Source organism: Larus michahellis, chromosome 2, assembly GCF_964199755.1.
Source record: "Larus michahellis chromosome 2, bLarMic1.1, whole genome shotgun sequence".
NCBI classification, from domain to species: domain Eukaryota; kingdom Metazoa; phylum Chordata; class Aves; order Charadriiformes; family Laridae; genus Larus; species Larus michahellis.
In genome coordinates, this window is record NC_133897.1 from 123,802,568 (window position 1) to 123,818,233 (window position 15,666).

General features: G+C 36.9%; 1 protein-coding gene across 3 annotated transcripts in view; it reads right to left on the reverse strand.

The window, feature by feature from the left end:
• PRKDC (protein kinase, DNA-activated, catalytic subunit) overlaps positions 1 to 15,666 on the reverse strand; it is an 85,470-nt gene that overhangs the window by 66,516 nt on the left and 3,288 nt on the right. For all 3 annotated transcript variants that reach the window (XR_012585730.1, XM_074576993.1, XM_074576990.1), the window contains exons 5-22: positions 15,425 to 15,533; positions 14,031 to 14,143; positions 13,267 to 13,366; positions 12,670 to 12,725; positions 12,547 to 12,577; positions 11,391 to 11,548; positions 11,021 to 11,167; positions 8,683 to 8,847; positions 7,723 to 7,891; positions 6,619 to 6,668; positions 5,875 to 6,012; positions 5,438 to 5,587; positions 4,876 to 4,991; positions 3,998 to 4,157; positions 2,371 to 2,457; positions 1,874 to 1,993; positions 1,350 to 1,509; positions 815 to 921 (exon numbers count right to left, since the gene is read on the reverse strand). Coding sequence is in view for 2 of the 3 variants with exons in the window: in XM_074576993.1 (XP_074433094.1) it covers positions 815 to 921; positions 1,350 to 1,509; positions 1,874 to 1,993; positions 2,371 to 2,457; positions 3,998 to 4,157; positions 4,876 to 4,991; positions 5,438 to 5,587; positions 5,875 to 6,012; positions 6,619 to 6,668; positions 7,723 to 7,891; positions 8,683 to 8,847; positions 11,021 to 11,167; positions 11,391 to 11,548; positions 12,547 to 12,577; positions 12,670 to 12,725; positions 13,267 to 13,366; positions 14,031 to 14,143; positions 15,425 to 15,533 (2,136 nt within the window). In the remaining variant the exon portion in view is untranslated. The remainder of the gene's footprint in view (positions 1 to 814; positions 922 to 1,349; positions 1,510 to 1,873; positions 1,994 to 2,370; positions 2,458 to 3,997; positions 4,158 to 4,875; positions 4,992 to 5,437; positions 5,588 to 5,874; positions 6,013 to 6,618; positions 6,669 to 7,722; positions 7,892 to 8,682; positions 8,848 to 11,020; positions 11,168 to 11,390; positions 11,549 to 12,546; positions 12,578 to 12,669; positions 12,726 to 13,266; positions 13,367 to 14,030; positions 14,144 to 15,424; positions 15,534 to 15,666) is intronic.

Here is a 15,666-nt window from a genome sequence, read left to right on the forward strand (position 1 = left end):
AAGAACCGCATCAAACAAGAGAACAGTTTTGGTTCAACATGCAGAAGAGGGGAAGACCAGAAAGCATTTTCATCACATTTTAAGGGCTTTCAATTGCTGTTTCTCAAGTAAAGGTTAAAATTTTATCATCACAGGTAACACATACCTACAGAATAACATAATAGTCTGAAAAGTGGGAAGAAATCTGAAGTAAAAATTACTCTTTTTCATTTGCTTTGATCCCAGAACTTAAAGTCTAGATCCTGTACCTATATGTAAGCAGCCAATTGATTTTCATAAGCAGCCTTTATGGGATGTAAAATTTACTCTTTTTTTTTAAAGACCACTAGGTTGGAAAGAGGTTTATATATATATATTTTTATATATGTATATATGAGCGTAACTATTAGTTTCACGCCTAAAAAAAATGTTTATTCTAAGTCAGTTTGCACACTGGAACATACAAATAAAACTACACTTATTTTGAGCTACTTGAGAAGCCCTAGTCAAAATAATCAGTATGTTTGACATCTAAGACTAGGAACCTATCCACAAGATAATTAAAAAAAAAAAAAAAAAAAAAAAAGGTTACACTTCCACAAAATGGTATTTGCACACGGCACCACTGCTTCATTCCAGTTCTCACCCTAGAATATGACATCTTTCCAGCTGTGCAGACTTAACAGCTTTTCGAGCCACACTGTAGAATGGGATTCATTGAACCGATCTAAAGCAGAAATAACCCTCAGATAAAACGTATATACCCAAAGAAGGAAGAGAAACAGTGCGGACTGATTAAGTCACATTTAACTCTAAAAAGAAACAGTGTTCTTACCAATGAAAAAGTCTTTGCTTTTCTTAAACGCTGTATCACAACTTTATTATATCCCTTCTGGGCTGCTCGAGAAAGTTTCCTTACTTCCCAATTATTCTGGGATTCAGCTGATGAACAAAAAAACCTGTGTATTAATATTAGTACCTGCACCTCATGGACCTATGCATAGTTTCCTTAAAAAAACCCACCCTGGTTTTGCCCATTTTTAAGATGTGACAATTATTCTTTCACTTAAAATCTTTATTAAGGAAAATAAGTCTCTATTAGTGAAAACCAAGCTGATTTAAGGATACAAAAGACAAATCACAGAGATGTGGCATATGAAATGGCTACAATTAGTGACTGTTCAGCAGCAGCAAACAAATTATAGTTTAAGAAAAAGGTAAATTTTGGTGTGTAAGAGAAGTTATATTGTTACAACCGCAGGAAGCACACAATATAGACGAGAAGTATGTCACATTCGTATCTCTAGATGTAACTACATAAAAATTAGTTTCCTCTCCCTCAAGACTAACAATTTTTTGCCTGTAGGTACCTGTAGATGTAGAGCTTTTCAAATAACCATCAAGAAGAGGCAGAACATCCTTGTAGTAAGGTTGCATTATATGTCTGGGGATGTGAGCTGACCAGTCTTCCAAAGCATCCAGTCCCAGATCAGCCATTGGGGTACAGCTAAGGCCCAGCTTAAATGCGTTCTATGCGTCAAATATAAAACTATCAGTCTTTCATTTTTATTGACTGCTGTTGTTTAAAGGTAAAAAAAACCCACCCATATTTGAAAGCTTTCAGCATATAATACATCTTCATTCTTAATAACTTGTCTGCTTAACATGTCACTCAAGATCAGCACAGGAGATATACATTATATTGCAACACAGGCACTAAGAGAGTCAGCTTAGTGCAAAAGCACATTCTAACAATTTACTTGTTTATCCAAAAAGTCAAGTCATTTGCATTCTATCTCACTGAAGGCTTGCTCAACAGGATACTAACTTTGCTCCAGAATTTTTGTACATGTTTTAGAAAAAAGAGTGTTAGCTATACACCGCTTTGACCCACCTGCAGCGCAGGAATATAAGCTTTGATATCAAGCATGATGATGTCATGTGGTAAAGAGAGCAAAAAATTCAGACAGGATGCCAACAACTCATCCTTATACTGTTTCATTTTTGCTGCAACCTAAAATTCAGATAAATAGGTCAAGAATAATCATAAACTTTTTAAGATCTTGATTTAGCTATATCAATATCCATGTAAAACAAACAACTCAAAACCAATACTGGAATCTCATTCACATGCAGATGGTTACCAGAAAGTATTTAATGCACAATTATACAGTTATTTCTTAATTGTACATGAATAGGTGAGCAACAGACCTCTTCTGACATTAAGTAAAAAACAGAAAAAAAAAAAAGATCTTAAACCTCCACTATGTTGCATAATTCAAAGATCTGGAATATTTCTATTATATATGCAAGATTTGTCAGGAGATAACTTTGACTGAGTCATGTATTTTTATATTCAAACTAAGAAAGATAGCCAGCAAAATCACTTACCTCTTTTCCAAACTTTACAAACAGGGCAAAGCAAGACTTCTTTTCTGGGTCTTCAGAACATTTTCTGAGACTCCTTGGACTGACACCCTACCAAACAGAAAACACAAGACAACAGTATTAAAAAAATGTAGTACACAGTATGAACATGAAGCATAAGTTCAACTCAGAATATATACATCACTGTCCAATATGAAACTGGCACCAGTGAAAACCTGACATGTAGGTTTGCTCTCTTAAAGTTTAATTTTAATAATTAACATTAATACTGTGCCTCGAGGGTCAACTTTTCGGAATACTACCCAAATAAGCAAGATACATCGGACTGAAAAACATCTTTTCAATGGCTTAATTTTCTCCTTGCCCTCTGTCATTGTTTAACCCCAGCCAGCAACTAGGACCACGCATCCTCTTGCTTACTCCCCTCAGTTTGGATGGGGGAGAGATTCGGAAGAGTAAAAGTGAGAAAAAACTCATGGGTTCAGATAAAGACAGTTTAATAGCTAGAGCAAACGTAATGCATGCATGCAAAGCAAAACAAGGAATTCATTCACTGCTTCCCATCAGCAGGCAGATGTTCAGCCACCTCCAGGAAAGCAGAGCTCCATCACACATAACTGTTACTTCGGAAGACAAGCACCCTAACTCCGAACCTCCCTCCCTTTCTCCTTCTTCACCCTAGTTTTACTGCTGAGCACAACGTCATATTGTACGGAATATCCCTTTGGTCATTTGGGGTCAGCTGTTCCGTCTGTGTCCCCTCCCAGTTTCTTGTGCGCTGCCAGCCTGCTCACCGGCAGGACGGTACGAGAAGCAGAAAAGGCCCTGATTGTATAACAAACACACAAAACATCAGTGTTTTACCAACACTATTTCTCACCCCAAATCCAAAACATAGCACTATATCAGCTGCTAGTAAGAAAGTCGGCTTCATCCCAGCTGAAACCCTGACATCTCCCATCTAACAAACCATCAAAAAAAAAAAATCCCTAACAGTGGATGTCCATGCGGCAAGAACACTGGCAGAATAAGAAAAGGGCAACTCACAACAGTCTCTACAGTACAAGCATCTACACCAATGAGTTCCCAGATTTTCTTCATTTGGTGCCGTCAACAGCAGTGGCAGGGACAGTTCTAGGCTCTATGGTGTGCTACACACGTGGGATGGAGCACTGCCACTTTACAATAGCTTCCATGCTGCAAACAGTGCATCCACTAACAGAGCAACCTATTTCCTGTGGAAATCAGTGAGCAGAATACAAGTATACCCCAAAAGTTGAGTAATTAACCCATACGTACCTCTGCTGTTCTGGCTAGATTGTTTCTGATACTCAAGCCGTCTTCTGTACTGTCTGCACTGCAAGAATCCCCAACCCTCTGTTTACTCAGCTCAGGATTTTGGAAAGACCATTACGCATGGATGGTGTCTCTTCAGAAACTTGGCTTCTAGTCTAAATGTTGACTTTCTATGTGCTTATAACTACGGAGGCATAGGATGCTATAAACATTTGAAACAATTTTGTAACAGTTTCGATGATCTATTTTCCATAGCGCATAAAAGACTATATATAAGAACTGCATCATCATTAATGCAACATGTTGCCCTTCCATTGGGAAACAGAGATCTCACCTCAAAATATTTTATTTTCTTGGCAATTTTCATAGTAACAGAAAGCAGCTTGTAGAATCCACTAATAAGAGGTAGTCTCGTTGAATGTATAACAAGCTCATAACCAAAGGAATACACCCAAGGGTTAAAGTATTCAACATGCTTCTCTGGAAGTATCTCTCTAAAACAGATGCACAGAAAACATAAGGAGGGTGGGGGTGGGGAAAGGGAAAAAAAGATAAAAGAAACAAGGAAAAAGAAACTGAATAATTTTTTTTTCCCCTTCAAATTTTCAAGTCAGTACAAAAAAAAAGAAGCATTGCTATAACAGAGCAGCTCCACAGACAGTGAGGGAATAATTACATGCTACCTTCTCACACAAGCATTGGAAGATTCTTATTTTGCTTAACAGTGCAAAGCCATTTCTTCCTCATTACATCTTGTTATTAAATTTATACAAACACACATACTCACATAGCACATTTAATTACTGAGACTGCAGTATTGCTAGGGAAAATCAACTGGACCTCCACAGGCAAACAATGCTGTACCTTTCACTTAATGCCCCATACGACTTTATTTCTGGTCTCTGAAGCATTTTGTATATATGGCCAGTATAATACTAAAACTTACAACATATACTGAAAGACAATTACACCCAAGTAACAGAATTACTTGTTTCCTGTACTCTTTAGAAGAACTGAGCCGATGAGCTAGGATGTTTTTACCTATGACCCAGATGTCTGAAACACACTTACTGTCTCCCTGCTAATCACATTGTGCATTTTGAAATACAGTACATCATCATAAAGTCAGAAACAGGCACCTTAAGTAAATCTCACTTTAAATTTCTTCCAATAATTTTGTAATTTCCAAACTACATAAAAACATACTAATACCTGCAAAATTCCACCAGATTTATAAAGGCAATAAAGTCTGTTGGCTTCGTTGGCTGAAGGTTTGAAGCAGGGTCAGAAGAAGGACCAACCAAAACACTGTCAGTTTCATTTTCATCCTGAAAATAAATATTGAAGCAAGAACACTGAGCCTGTGACAACACAGAAAGCATTTAGGCCTTCTTTCCAGATAAACAGTCTCCTCCTCTTTTTCTAGGTGCTACTTGCTAGTCGGACATCAACAAATGACTAACTGACACATCAATACTTCAAAGAAATAATATGGGATGCTTGATCATAAGGTAAAAGCCACTAGAAAAACAGAAACTACTAGGTGCCAGAGTAGGCATCACAGAATCTACGAAGTTCTTCTGATTCTAATGTTCCCATCTCCTAACACTGCAATGCAATATCCAGAAACATGAAGTAAAACATTTTGACTAGTATAAACCTTACTTCAAGGATACTATGAGGAGGTATATAAGCATAATGAACACAAAGCAGGGAATGCGATTTTGGTTCCTCTACAACAGCAGAAAGTAACGGACAAGTCATCAGGTCTCACCTGTTCATTAACATCCAGTTTCTGAACAGTCAGGTCCAACTTCTCAATAATCTTCAAAATAGATTTTATAAGTTCATCATACAGCAAGCGATTCAGGGACTGCAGTGGTGAATTTGCAGTAAGAAAGTTTTCATCTTCAAAGCCACATTCCTTTGTAGAAGGAAAAAGTTCACATTTCAAAACACCAATGAGAATTATTTCTTGAATTTACAAACTAAGATTTGAATGATTCCGAGAATTCGGCTTTAGATGTTCCTCAGCTATGTCAGTCTAAATTCATTCCTGTTTAATTAATTCGTTAACCACAGATTCCAACCAAATCCAGGAAAAAGCTCTTCTGCAGCATGATATTTGGAAAAAGTCTAGGGTTAGAAAAGCAACAGTAAGACTCAGAATTATTTTTTCCTTTTGTATTTCCATGTTAACTATGCTTTTACCTTCATTGTGTCACAATTCAGTAGACTTCTAAAGAGGAACAGATAGTCCTTATATGTTGGTACTTTCCATCTCCCTGTCCCAACCTCTCCAGTTTCACGTGAGTCTTCCGATCCAGAGGTTTCTTTTCCAAAAAAATCCTGAAAGGACACAATATTTTTCAGAAACACTGCGTATGTAACTACCTGATTCAAGCCAAAACACAATGTAAAATTACTTCTGCAGGTAGAAACTGGAAATGTTTAGCTTTCTCATTTTGCCAATCGAAAAGAGCACAAAACAACCAGCTCCTTTCAAAAATCTCTAAAGATCTTCTCCTTCCAGTGGTCAGTTATTTGAGAAACTCTATAGTTATCCTGCTGCACAGGATTAAAAAGCTTACAATTGTCCTTTAACACAAACATTCAGTAGAACTTTTAAAGTGTCCAAAATTTGTTAACCTGGAAGAAAGACAGATGACCTTAAGTACAACATACTTTGTTACAGACAACCCAAGCAAACAAGAACTGCAGAGAACAAAAGTCTACTTCATGTTATTTTTTTCATCTAGTACAAGAGGCACATCCTCATTATGCTGAGTAGATGCAGGGACCAGAGACTAACAGCGACTGAGCCACAACTCAAAATAGATGGTGCTGTTTTTGCTTCTTTGGGCCTTCCTCTGTTTACGGGACTAGATCTTCAAAAACTGGAACGTATACTCTAGCAATCTAGATGAAATAAACATGCTTAAACAGTTATTTTACCTTTGAAAATGTGATTGGCTTGGAGAAGATTCTGATTAATCCCTGATGCACTGAAACAAAAAAAAAAAAAATAATTGCCTGAACAGACTTCAAAAGGCACAGCATCCATATCACTCATTACATTAGCAATTAATTAAATCAGTCTTCTGTTTTCTACATTCTGTCATGATGAGGGAGAGGCAAAAGAACACTTGTTCTTTAAGGACAAATATAGACAAAAGCAGAGCCATAACTACGATGTTTCACAGGGAACCAATTTTGAACTTGCTTCTTACTACTCTTCTCAAGACTGCTTTGACTTTTTCCTGAGTCTGAATGCATTGATGACAAATTGATAATGCCCGTACTGAAAAAGGCAACAACTCCCAGAGACTCTCACAGGCATGGCCTTAGGATCTCCATTCCAGCATGGTGCTTGGGTGCACCACATCCCAAATGGAGAACATGGAAAACAATGAAAATGCCACAGCAATACAGAAAAGCCACTGTAAATAACTGAAAGAAACTAAAAATATTTATTATAATGAAATGTCAGCATGCTGGAAGCTACTAGAATTGTCAGTTACGCATCCATTATTACATTTGCAGGACTGTATCTGACTAACCGCATATTTGGAATTTTCATTTTTACTATGTACAAACTCCAGATAAATAAAATTAAAAAGATTGCCAAATAAAAAGATGGCCTTTCTAATAGAGATGACACTCACCCTACTTTCTGTAATATTTGTACGGGTAACTGAACTGATTTTTATACAGTTTTCTGTGAAATCCCCTACTCCCCACATTCCTTCAAAGCAGGAACATAAGTCTTACATTTAAACAGATTAACACAAAAATATATTCTCCTGCCCTTGATGATAACCACTCTGTCATCTGTTGTAAAATGTACTCCTTAAGTGTTTTAACAATGGATATTGAATAACAACACAATGAGAACCCTAAACGTCCGTTATTAGAGGATGGAAAAAGCTTCATTTTTGATCCCAAATGGCTATTCCACGAATCTTTCTTAGAACCAGTTAATAAATTTAAAGAAAAAAAATCCAAACCAAAAAAACCAAACCCCCTCAAAAACCAGAACAAAGATCGTATCAGACTCACCCACAGTGCTAATAAAACTCCAGAGAACTGGACCTTTTCCTGAGAGGGCTAGGAATACCTTTATTATAGATCTACAACAGACTAACTGCATTTTTTCACTGTATTGTGGAAAGCTATTGATCTGCAGCACAACTAGATGTTCAAGAACTGGGGTGTACACTTCAGGAATCTAGAAGAAATAAAACCAAAACACTCATCATGCAGGGATAATGATTATAACTCAGTATCAATGTGAAGAATTATGCTAAATTATTTCAGCAAGATGCTTTGTTACAAGAGTTTACACCATGACCTGCTCTGAGAACAGTAAGACTTAGCACATGAATTTATCTTAGATATAAAAAAACCCCAAAACAAAACCAAACAAACAGAATACGAAAGTTTCCTGGAACACATTATGGAAAGTAGCTCCTGAATAGATTAGTGCTTCAGTGGAACCAGTCTTAAGCTTATTAGAAAAGCACCAATTGAATTAAACAATAATAACACAGCAGTATAATCCGTATATTCGCACATAATAATTCACATAATAATAACACAGCAGTATAATCCGACAGCAAAGGAAAATAAAAGTAGGAGCCTCAGGGAACATGCTAAGTATCAGTACCAGAAAAAAAAGCAGCAATAGAGTGGTATAAATCACGTAAAGACAAGGGTAAGGCTAGGTCCAAATAAATAGCTTCACCTAAAATAAATAAAATCCTATTCCCGTTTGGCTATCGTGGTTTTCATTACAATGCAGTATTTTATTCAGTATATTCTGTGTATTGTCTTTATTCAAATAAAATCCAATAAAGTATTCTCCTGATATTCTTCCCGTCCCCTAGGAGATAAATGTCATCGTATTTCAGATAAATACCTTCTATCATAGGTAAGTTTGGAGCTACTACCTCCTAACATATCTGTAGCTGCATAAAAAAAAAACCCAAACATGACTGGTACTTTAAATACTCTACTTACTGTATCTATATGGAATATCACACTTGCAATGGACTGGAGGAAACTTGGTAGCTGGTACAGATGGTCATCCATTGTTTCCGCTTCTGTGAGGTACATTTGCTTACAACGCTGAAGGAGCTCAACATACATGTCGTCAACATCCTTAGAATGTATAGCTTTACAGGGCTTACAGAGAAAAAATAAAATACTGATTTAGCAGCTTTGTACAGTCAAGCAAACACATTCTGTAGCGCTAAAACCCAGCCAAGTCTTCACTGAATCATAATAAGAATAATCTTTTATAATTTTTTAAATTTTGCCAGGAACTCAATACATCTGAACGAACTAAGTAAGTATTCTACTTGCTACACGTACGAGAAACATGGTACCTGCAATGAACTAAAACAATAGTTCACTGACGCAGTGTAATTTACTGTAAGAATACTTGAACTTTCAGTGGCACGATTTCAAATTCAGCCTGAAAAGCATGGAGTTTGGCTGTAAGTATCACTGTAAATATCTTAAATATGGCATTATGGTTGCTAATACTCACTCATATTTTGACCTAGCTGCATTAAGTTAGTAAGTGGCTTACCTTAATTTTTGGCTAAAGGGTTAGGATTAAACCTTAATGGTTTAACCAATTATCATTCACAGGCTACTACTAATTAACATTTAACCCAGCAGCCCAAATTCTGAACTTTTATTCTGCTGGGATCTCTCGAAACAGAGGATAAAGACTACTCCTAAACTAATGAACAAGCAGAAAGCATCCCAAACAGTACTAGACAGTAGGTAATAATACATACAGGTTTCTATAGAACGATTTGTAAATCACAGTATTTAGCATGATCTAGGATAAAAAGCACTCTTCGTCGTAAAGGAAACATGTCACAGGCAAGAACTCTAGAAGGGAACTGACCATGGAGAAAGAATGGACTGATTTAGATAACGACAGAATATGATAGTTAGGCTAAAGGTTGAATCTAATATGCCTAAAAACATACTGACAAAATTAAGACTAACCATTTATCATTTGTAGAACTGCAAGTATTACATTAAAATTATGTTAGTGATTAGACAGTAAAAGAAATATTCTGCCTTGAAACTAAATCAATTAGTGATCCTGTGTTCCAGCTAAGGTCACTATTTGCAGCAGCAGCAAGACTCTGCTTCCTCACAACCTAGCATCTGATGCTTGGACAAGATTTATTCTAAACAGGCTAAAAACTATTAGTGTGTCTTAATATATTAAAGATTTATAGGCATTGGAGCATTAAGATCCCCTTTTCCTATTATAATTTGCAGTTATCCTATGTGTGTATCTACATTATGGAATTTTAATTAATTCTTGTGTTCCACAACAGATATTTTTAACAAGGTTCTCTCAGAAATTTGAAATACTTCATTTTTTCTGGAAACGATACCTTTAACTCAATTCCTTTCTAGCTCATATCATAGAAGAGGAAGACTATTGAAAATTCTACAAAACAAATGCGCTCTGCTCAAAAGGTAGCAAAATGGAAAAAATTCAGCTAGCAATCAGCTATTCTATCACATTTCCTAATCTTCTCTAAAGAACCTTTATTTAACCTAATCTTTGCTTTGAGAGAGGCAAAAAAAAAAAAAAAAGGAACATCTCGCGTTCTGTTATATAAAAGTTTAGGTACCACCATCAAGCACATAGGTTGCAGATACAAAAACACAACCCTTTCTTTATATAACGTTATTGTTATATTCCAAAAATATATGACAAAAATCAGAAGCTGGTTCTTAATGGTGCTTCCTGACAAACATACCTGCTCTCCACATATATATATAAGCATGGTTTTGTGTTGTTTGTTTGTTTGTTTTAATTTGCACTTGTTTCACAAATTACCTCCTAGTGTCCTGCAGTCAGCAGTGCATTTTGGCTGTTCTGCTTGAGATTCCTGCTCTGTAGGAAACATACCTGAACTGCTTCCACAACAGACATGGCCTGGATTCTACCTTCTAAATGCAGACAGAGCTAACAAGGTATTGTCTGTACCTAAGCAATTAAGCACATCCTTAAGCTTTGTGACAGCTGTATACAAAGCCCCTGGTTTTCCACTTCAGAACTAGTGCACAAGCAGAAGTAACTACAATCATCAATTCTGCAAATGCTCCCACTAAATTCAGTATGCATTTTAATAATTTCAACCACAATGTATTTTACAGTGTAGCTAATTAAGTTCAACACTTGATCTAGAAACAGAAGCATTCCCTATAGAGCAAGCTATGTAAAATTGTAAAATGAGTGGTATATGAATTCTAGCTTTAAATACTTTTTAGATTCTAAAGCTTTAAGGCTTTGTCAGAGTAAGTTTCTTGCACATACTGCTGCAAAAAGCCCATATCCGCGAATGGCAATGGACAGCTCTTTGCTGCTCGAATCCATTCTTCGGATGATTCCATAGAACTGCTCCATGAAGAACTGCAACTTGCTCTTGTGTAGCTCCGCATCCTTAGCTACCATTAAAGAAATCTGTAAAGAAGATACAAAGATTTCAGCATTTCCAGAAACATGAAAAAAGCCACAAAAAATTACAGTAAGTCTTCAAAGATACCTAGCTTGTAATACGAAGCACTTCAAACAAAATAATTATTTATTAAACAGATTCACTGAACTTCCAAGCACCAAGTATACTCACTATTACAAGAAATTTGACTTTGCTTTAGTCTCAGAGATCCCACTGAAGTTACAATACCTGCTTAAGGAATGAATCTAGTGCAGCATGACTGGCTTTCTTCAGCTCTTGATTTGCATGGCCACACCATTTACACATTGCTTCAAAGAGCGAGACATAGTTGTCCAGGAGTAAGGTACCAAACTGAGCAGCATGCTGGCTAAACAACTGTAAACCAGCTGCAATTTAAAAACAATTCTCATTAGAACCCAGACTTATATTCCACCTTCCAAAAACAGACCAGACTATAAAAGCACACATTAAGACTTTAGGTAAGCATATGCACCATGACTGGAGGGTACAAAATGTTTTCTTCTAGCCATTACAGTATCAGTATCGAATTATTAAGAACTTATGCACAAAAACAACTCTTCAAAATCCTCTTTTTTAATGTAGACCATCATGGAAAACACAGCTGTGTCCTGAAGTAATTTATATTAACAGCGAATAAGAAATGGAGTCTACTGGTTACTAGTAATAATACTTGATCACACAATTCACAAGGATTAGGTTTCTGTGGTCAGGACATATGCCCAAGTCCCCTCCTCCACCAAACTGCAATGCAGGCAAATAAAAAGCTCAGAACATAGGTAATTTCACAAACCCAGACATAAGCATAAATGAAATTTCAAGATCCCGCATGATTTTTTTTGGCAGACATCTTTAAACAGGGCTTTCCCCTTCACAGTTCCCCCTACCCAAGCCTTGCATTTTTGCAATTTGTGCATAAGCCACTCGCATTTCACAGGCCAATTTCTCGTTATCTTCATGAACCTAATTTGTTCAAAATTTCCTCCCCCTTCTTCCAGTGAATTTCCCCTTCTCTTTCTATTTTTTGCCTTTAACACAATCCGCCATCTTCTCTTTTATCTTAATTTGCTACATTCCTCATATTTCTACTCCTGCCACGATTCCCTTCTCATACCAGGGTTTTGTACTACTCCAGAGAGGCAAATGGCATCAAGTGCAATGCTACTGTTCATAAGCTGATTAGACCTTGCCTAGTTTAACCGAATACATGCTTAATTCTTTAGAGTCCAACTTAAAGTACACCAGTTTTGTCCAATCAGCTTAGAAGACCAAAGACAGCCCGTAGAGAATAAACAACTCCAGACAAAAAACACCATTGTATGTGTGGTATCCACCTCAGCAAAACTGAAATAATTTACAGCCTTACCTAGATGTACTGCATATCGCTTCTGATCAACCTGTAACATCAGAAAAAGGTTTGTCATATGTGATGTATTCTTCATCAGGGCTAATTCATTTATGCAGAACAATTAACACATGTCAGATTTACCTGTGGGTTGATTGCCTTCATTGCAAAATCAAAAATCTCCTTTGCAGTCTGAGGATCTGTGAAACAATCCAATAATGAGTATTTCACTATTGACACCCAAGAGGTAAAGTGAAGAACAAAGATATTTTTACCCAAAGCTTGGTATGAAGAAGCAATATTGGAAAGCCTTACATGTCTCATTTTAAGAGGCAGAAATGCTTTTTCCTGAAATACTCAAATTTGAAAAAAAATTGTACATCTATAATCACTGATTTTTCTGAACGCCCGTGTTTTAACAGACATGTCTCTTCTAAGGGAAATACAGCTCCATATAAACCGCATTCCAGCTTCAATGTGGCTCTCGCAGCTGCCCAATCTCTGGTTAGGAAATAGCACTTCAAACATTTATGTACAGAAACACACCGATGAAGCCACTCCAAACAAAGACAGTCTACAAGGACCATGTAGCTGGATAGGCCTTATTTCTGCATAAACCATCTACCAGTGGGGAAATTTTCATTCTGAATTCACAGCGAGAAATGGTACTGCTTGCTGGCTGTGTAATAATTAAAATATATCAAATTGTATAACTGTCTTTCACATAGAAAAAGAACATACCTTCGTCCACAGACTTGGTAAAGTTGTACATGAGTGCAGCCAGTCCCCTCAGACATCCTGCCACAACAGGTAGCTTGGGTACCCTTGTAGACGATGTCATCTAAAAAAAGTTGGAATTGAAAAAAGTATTATGCTCAAGCTAAGACAAAGTCACACCAAGGCTTCCCAGTTCCTAGAAGCGTAGGTAAAATAACATATTCCAACTTAATGCAGTTATATCAGCACCCGCCTCTGTGAACACAAGTCCCCAGAAACATCTACTCAGAAGTTTCATATAATTTGGGAGGGATTTAAGAAATCCTTTGAAAAGCATAAAATATGCTCCACCAAGACCAACCATAGCAAAACTTAGATAGCACATGCTAATGTCTTAAAAGTGCAGAATATAGGAAAGCAAAGTTCGTTGGAACTGTTAGCTGAAGAGCAAGGATTTTGCAGCTAGTAGGGACGAAATCAGAAACTACCAGTGCATGGCCACATAACTTTTCTTGGGTGCTACTGCAATGGTCATAACGTGCCATCTTTTCTCACAGCAAATTGGTTAATTCGCTGTCACTGATGGCCTTGAATTTTTACTTTGAAAACTTCTCAGAACCAGAGAACACACACTTTAAGAGTCCTTAAGGAAGCATTTATGATCGTCCAGTTAAATCCCTACACATGGTACTAGTTACAACAGTATTCCAACATACAGCACTACACACATCAAAGGGAAAAAAAAACACAAAGCAACGCAAGGGTCGGAAAAGAAATTCCAATCATACCTGTGTTTTAAGCTCTCCCAAATAAGCTCGGAATAGTTTTTCAGAGTTGTTAATCATGTCGCTAGGCTGGACCTCTCCCAAAACTCCCAGAAGCTCATAAATCTTCTCCAGTACTAGGAAGTAATTTAATATTATTAAATATTAATTACTGAAACCATTACTTCGATATTTCCATTGCTATTCCTATGTAACTTGCAACCATGCAAACCCATCCCTGATGGATTAATTTTAATTGGCGATTAACATGTGGGAAAGAAAGCCCTTTATCACGTACATACATATATATCTCTATATACTATAATGTGATATGCATCCTCCTCTCACATTATTAAGTTAAATACGTTTACTCTTTTTAAACATGACTTAGAAAACTGAATTAATAAAGACCATATCCACTGAGGAAGCATTTACCACTAATCCAAGTTTGCTGTTGGCCTTGAGGTTATGCTGGGTCTTTTAAACACCATCAGGGTTAAGGTCAACAGCTAGCAGAAGTTTCTAAGCTTGAGTTCAGACTAAAGAGTTCTACGCAGGCACAGCAAGTTTTGTGAGGACTACACCTGCCAGGTGAAGATTTCAGCTGGAACTAGCCAAGACGATCGAACTAGAGCTCATATCAGTATGCTTAACATCACAAATAACATAATCAGGCAAAGCAGGAACCAATGAGCTCACATTAGGCACGACCAATGCAGGAACTAACGTACTAAAACTGCAGCTCTGAGGACAAAACTGGCAGGGGTTGGAATAAGCTTACAAAGAGCTTTAGGAACTGAGCTGGGGTTTACAGGAATTTTGGCAGGGATGGGCAGTCTCTGCTTTTGATAAGAGCACCCACTGGAGGGACTAGGAGTACTTTTAAGGGCCCAAAGTTGGGGGGGGGGGGGGGGGGTGTGAGTGTATAGTTATAAAACAGGCATAAGAGTAACTTCAAAGGTTCAGCTAGACCAGGCTAGCACTGAAGCTGGAAAAAAAATAATAATCTAAGAGTCTAGCAAAGTTAAATTGGTTAACAACAAGAAAGCTTCAATTACTTTCAGGACTTAGGCATTCAGGGACTAATAATAACAGATTAGACATACAAATACTCTTACGTTGGGAATCCTAAACCAGACCTACGCTTAAATTGTGGATGAACTGCCGCCACTAAATTCAAGTACACGATTTCTCCTACATGTTAGCTTATACGCATACTCAAGTCTGCTAAGAAACAGCTAACTGCATGACCATGATTGGAAGACCTGAACAAATTTTACGTGCTCAAAACATGACAGCTACCATTTTTAAACAGATTTGCCATAGGAATAACAACTATACGTTTCCATGGGGTATAATCCAACAAAAACTGAGTGTAAATAAAACAAAGGACATTGACAGAAAAAATTAAAGCCTACCTGTATCAGAAACTTTACTTTTTGTGGCAAGCTCCCCATAAAATTTATTAAATATCTCCCCAACTTTCATTTCTTCCATCAGACAGGAACGTCGTAAACTTTGGAGCAACTAAGATAGATTAAAAAAAAAAGAAAACTTAGGAAAATCATTAATATCACTACCCCAAACCTAATCAGTCTAAATAAAAATCACAGTTCATATGTGTAACTTCAGCTGAAGTATGCTATTCAATTAAAGAGAT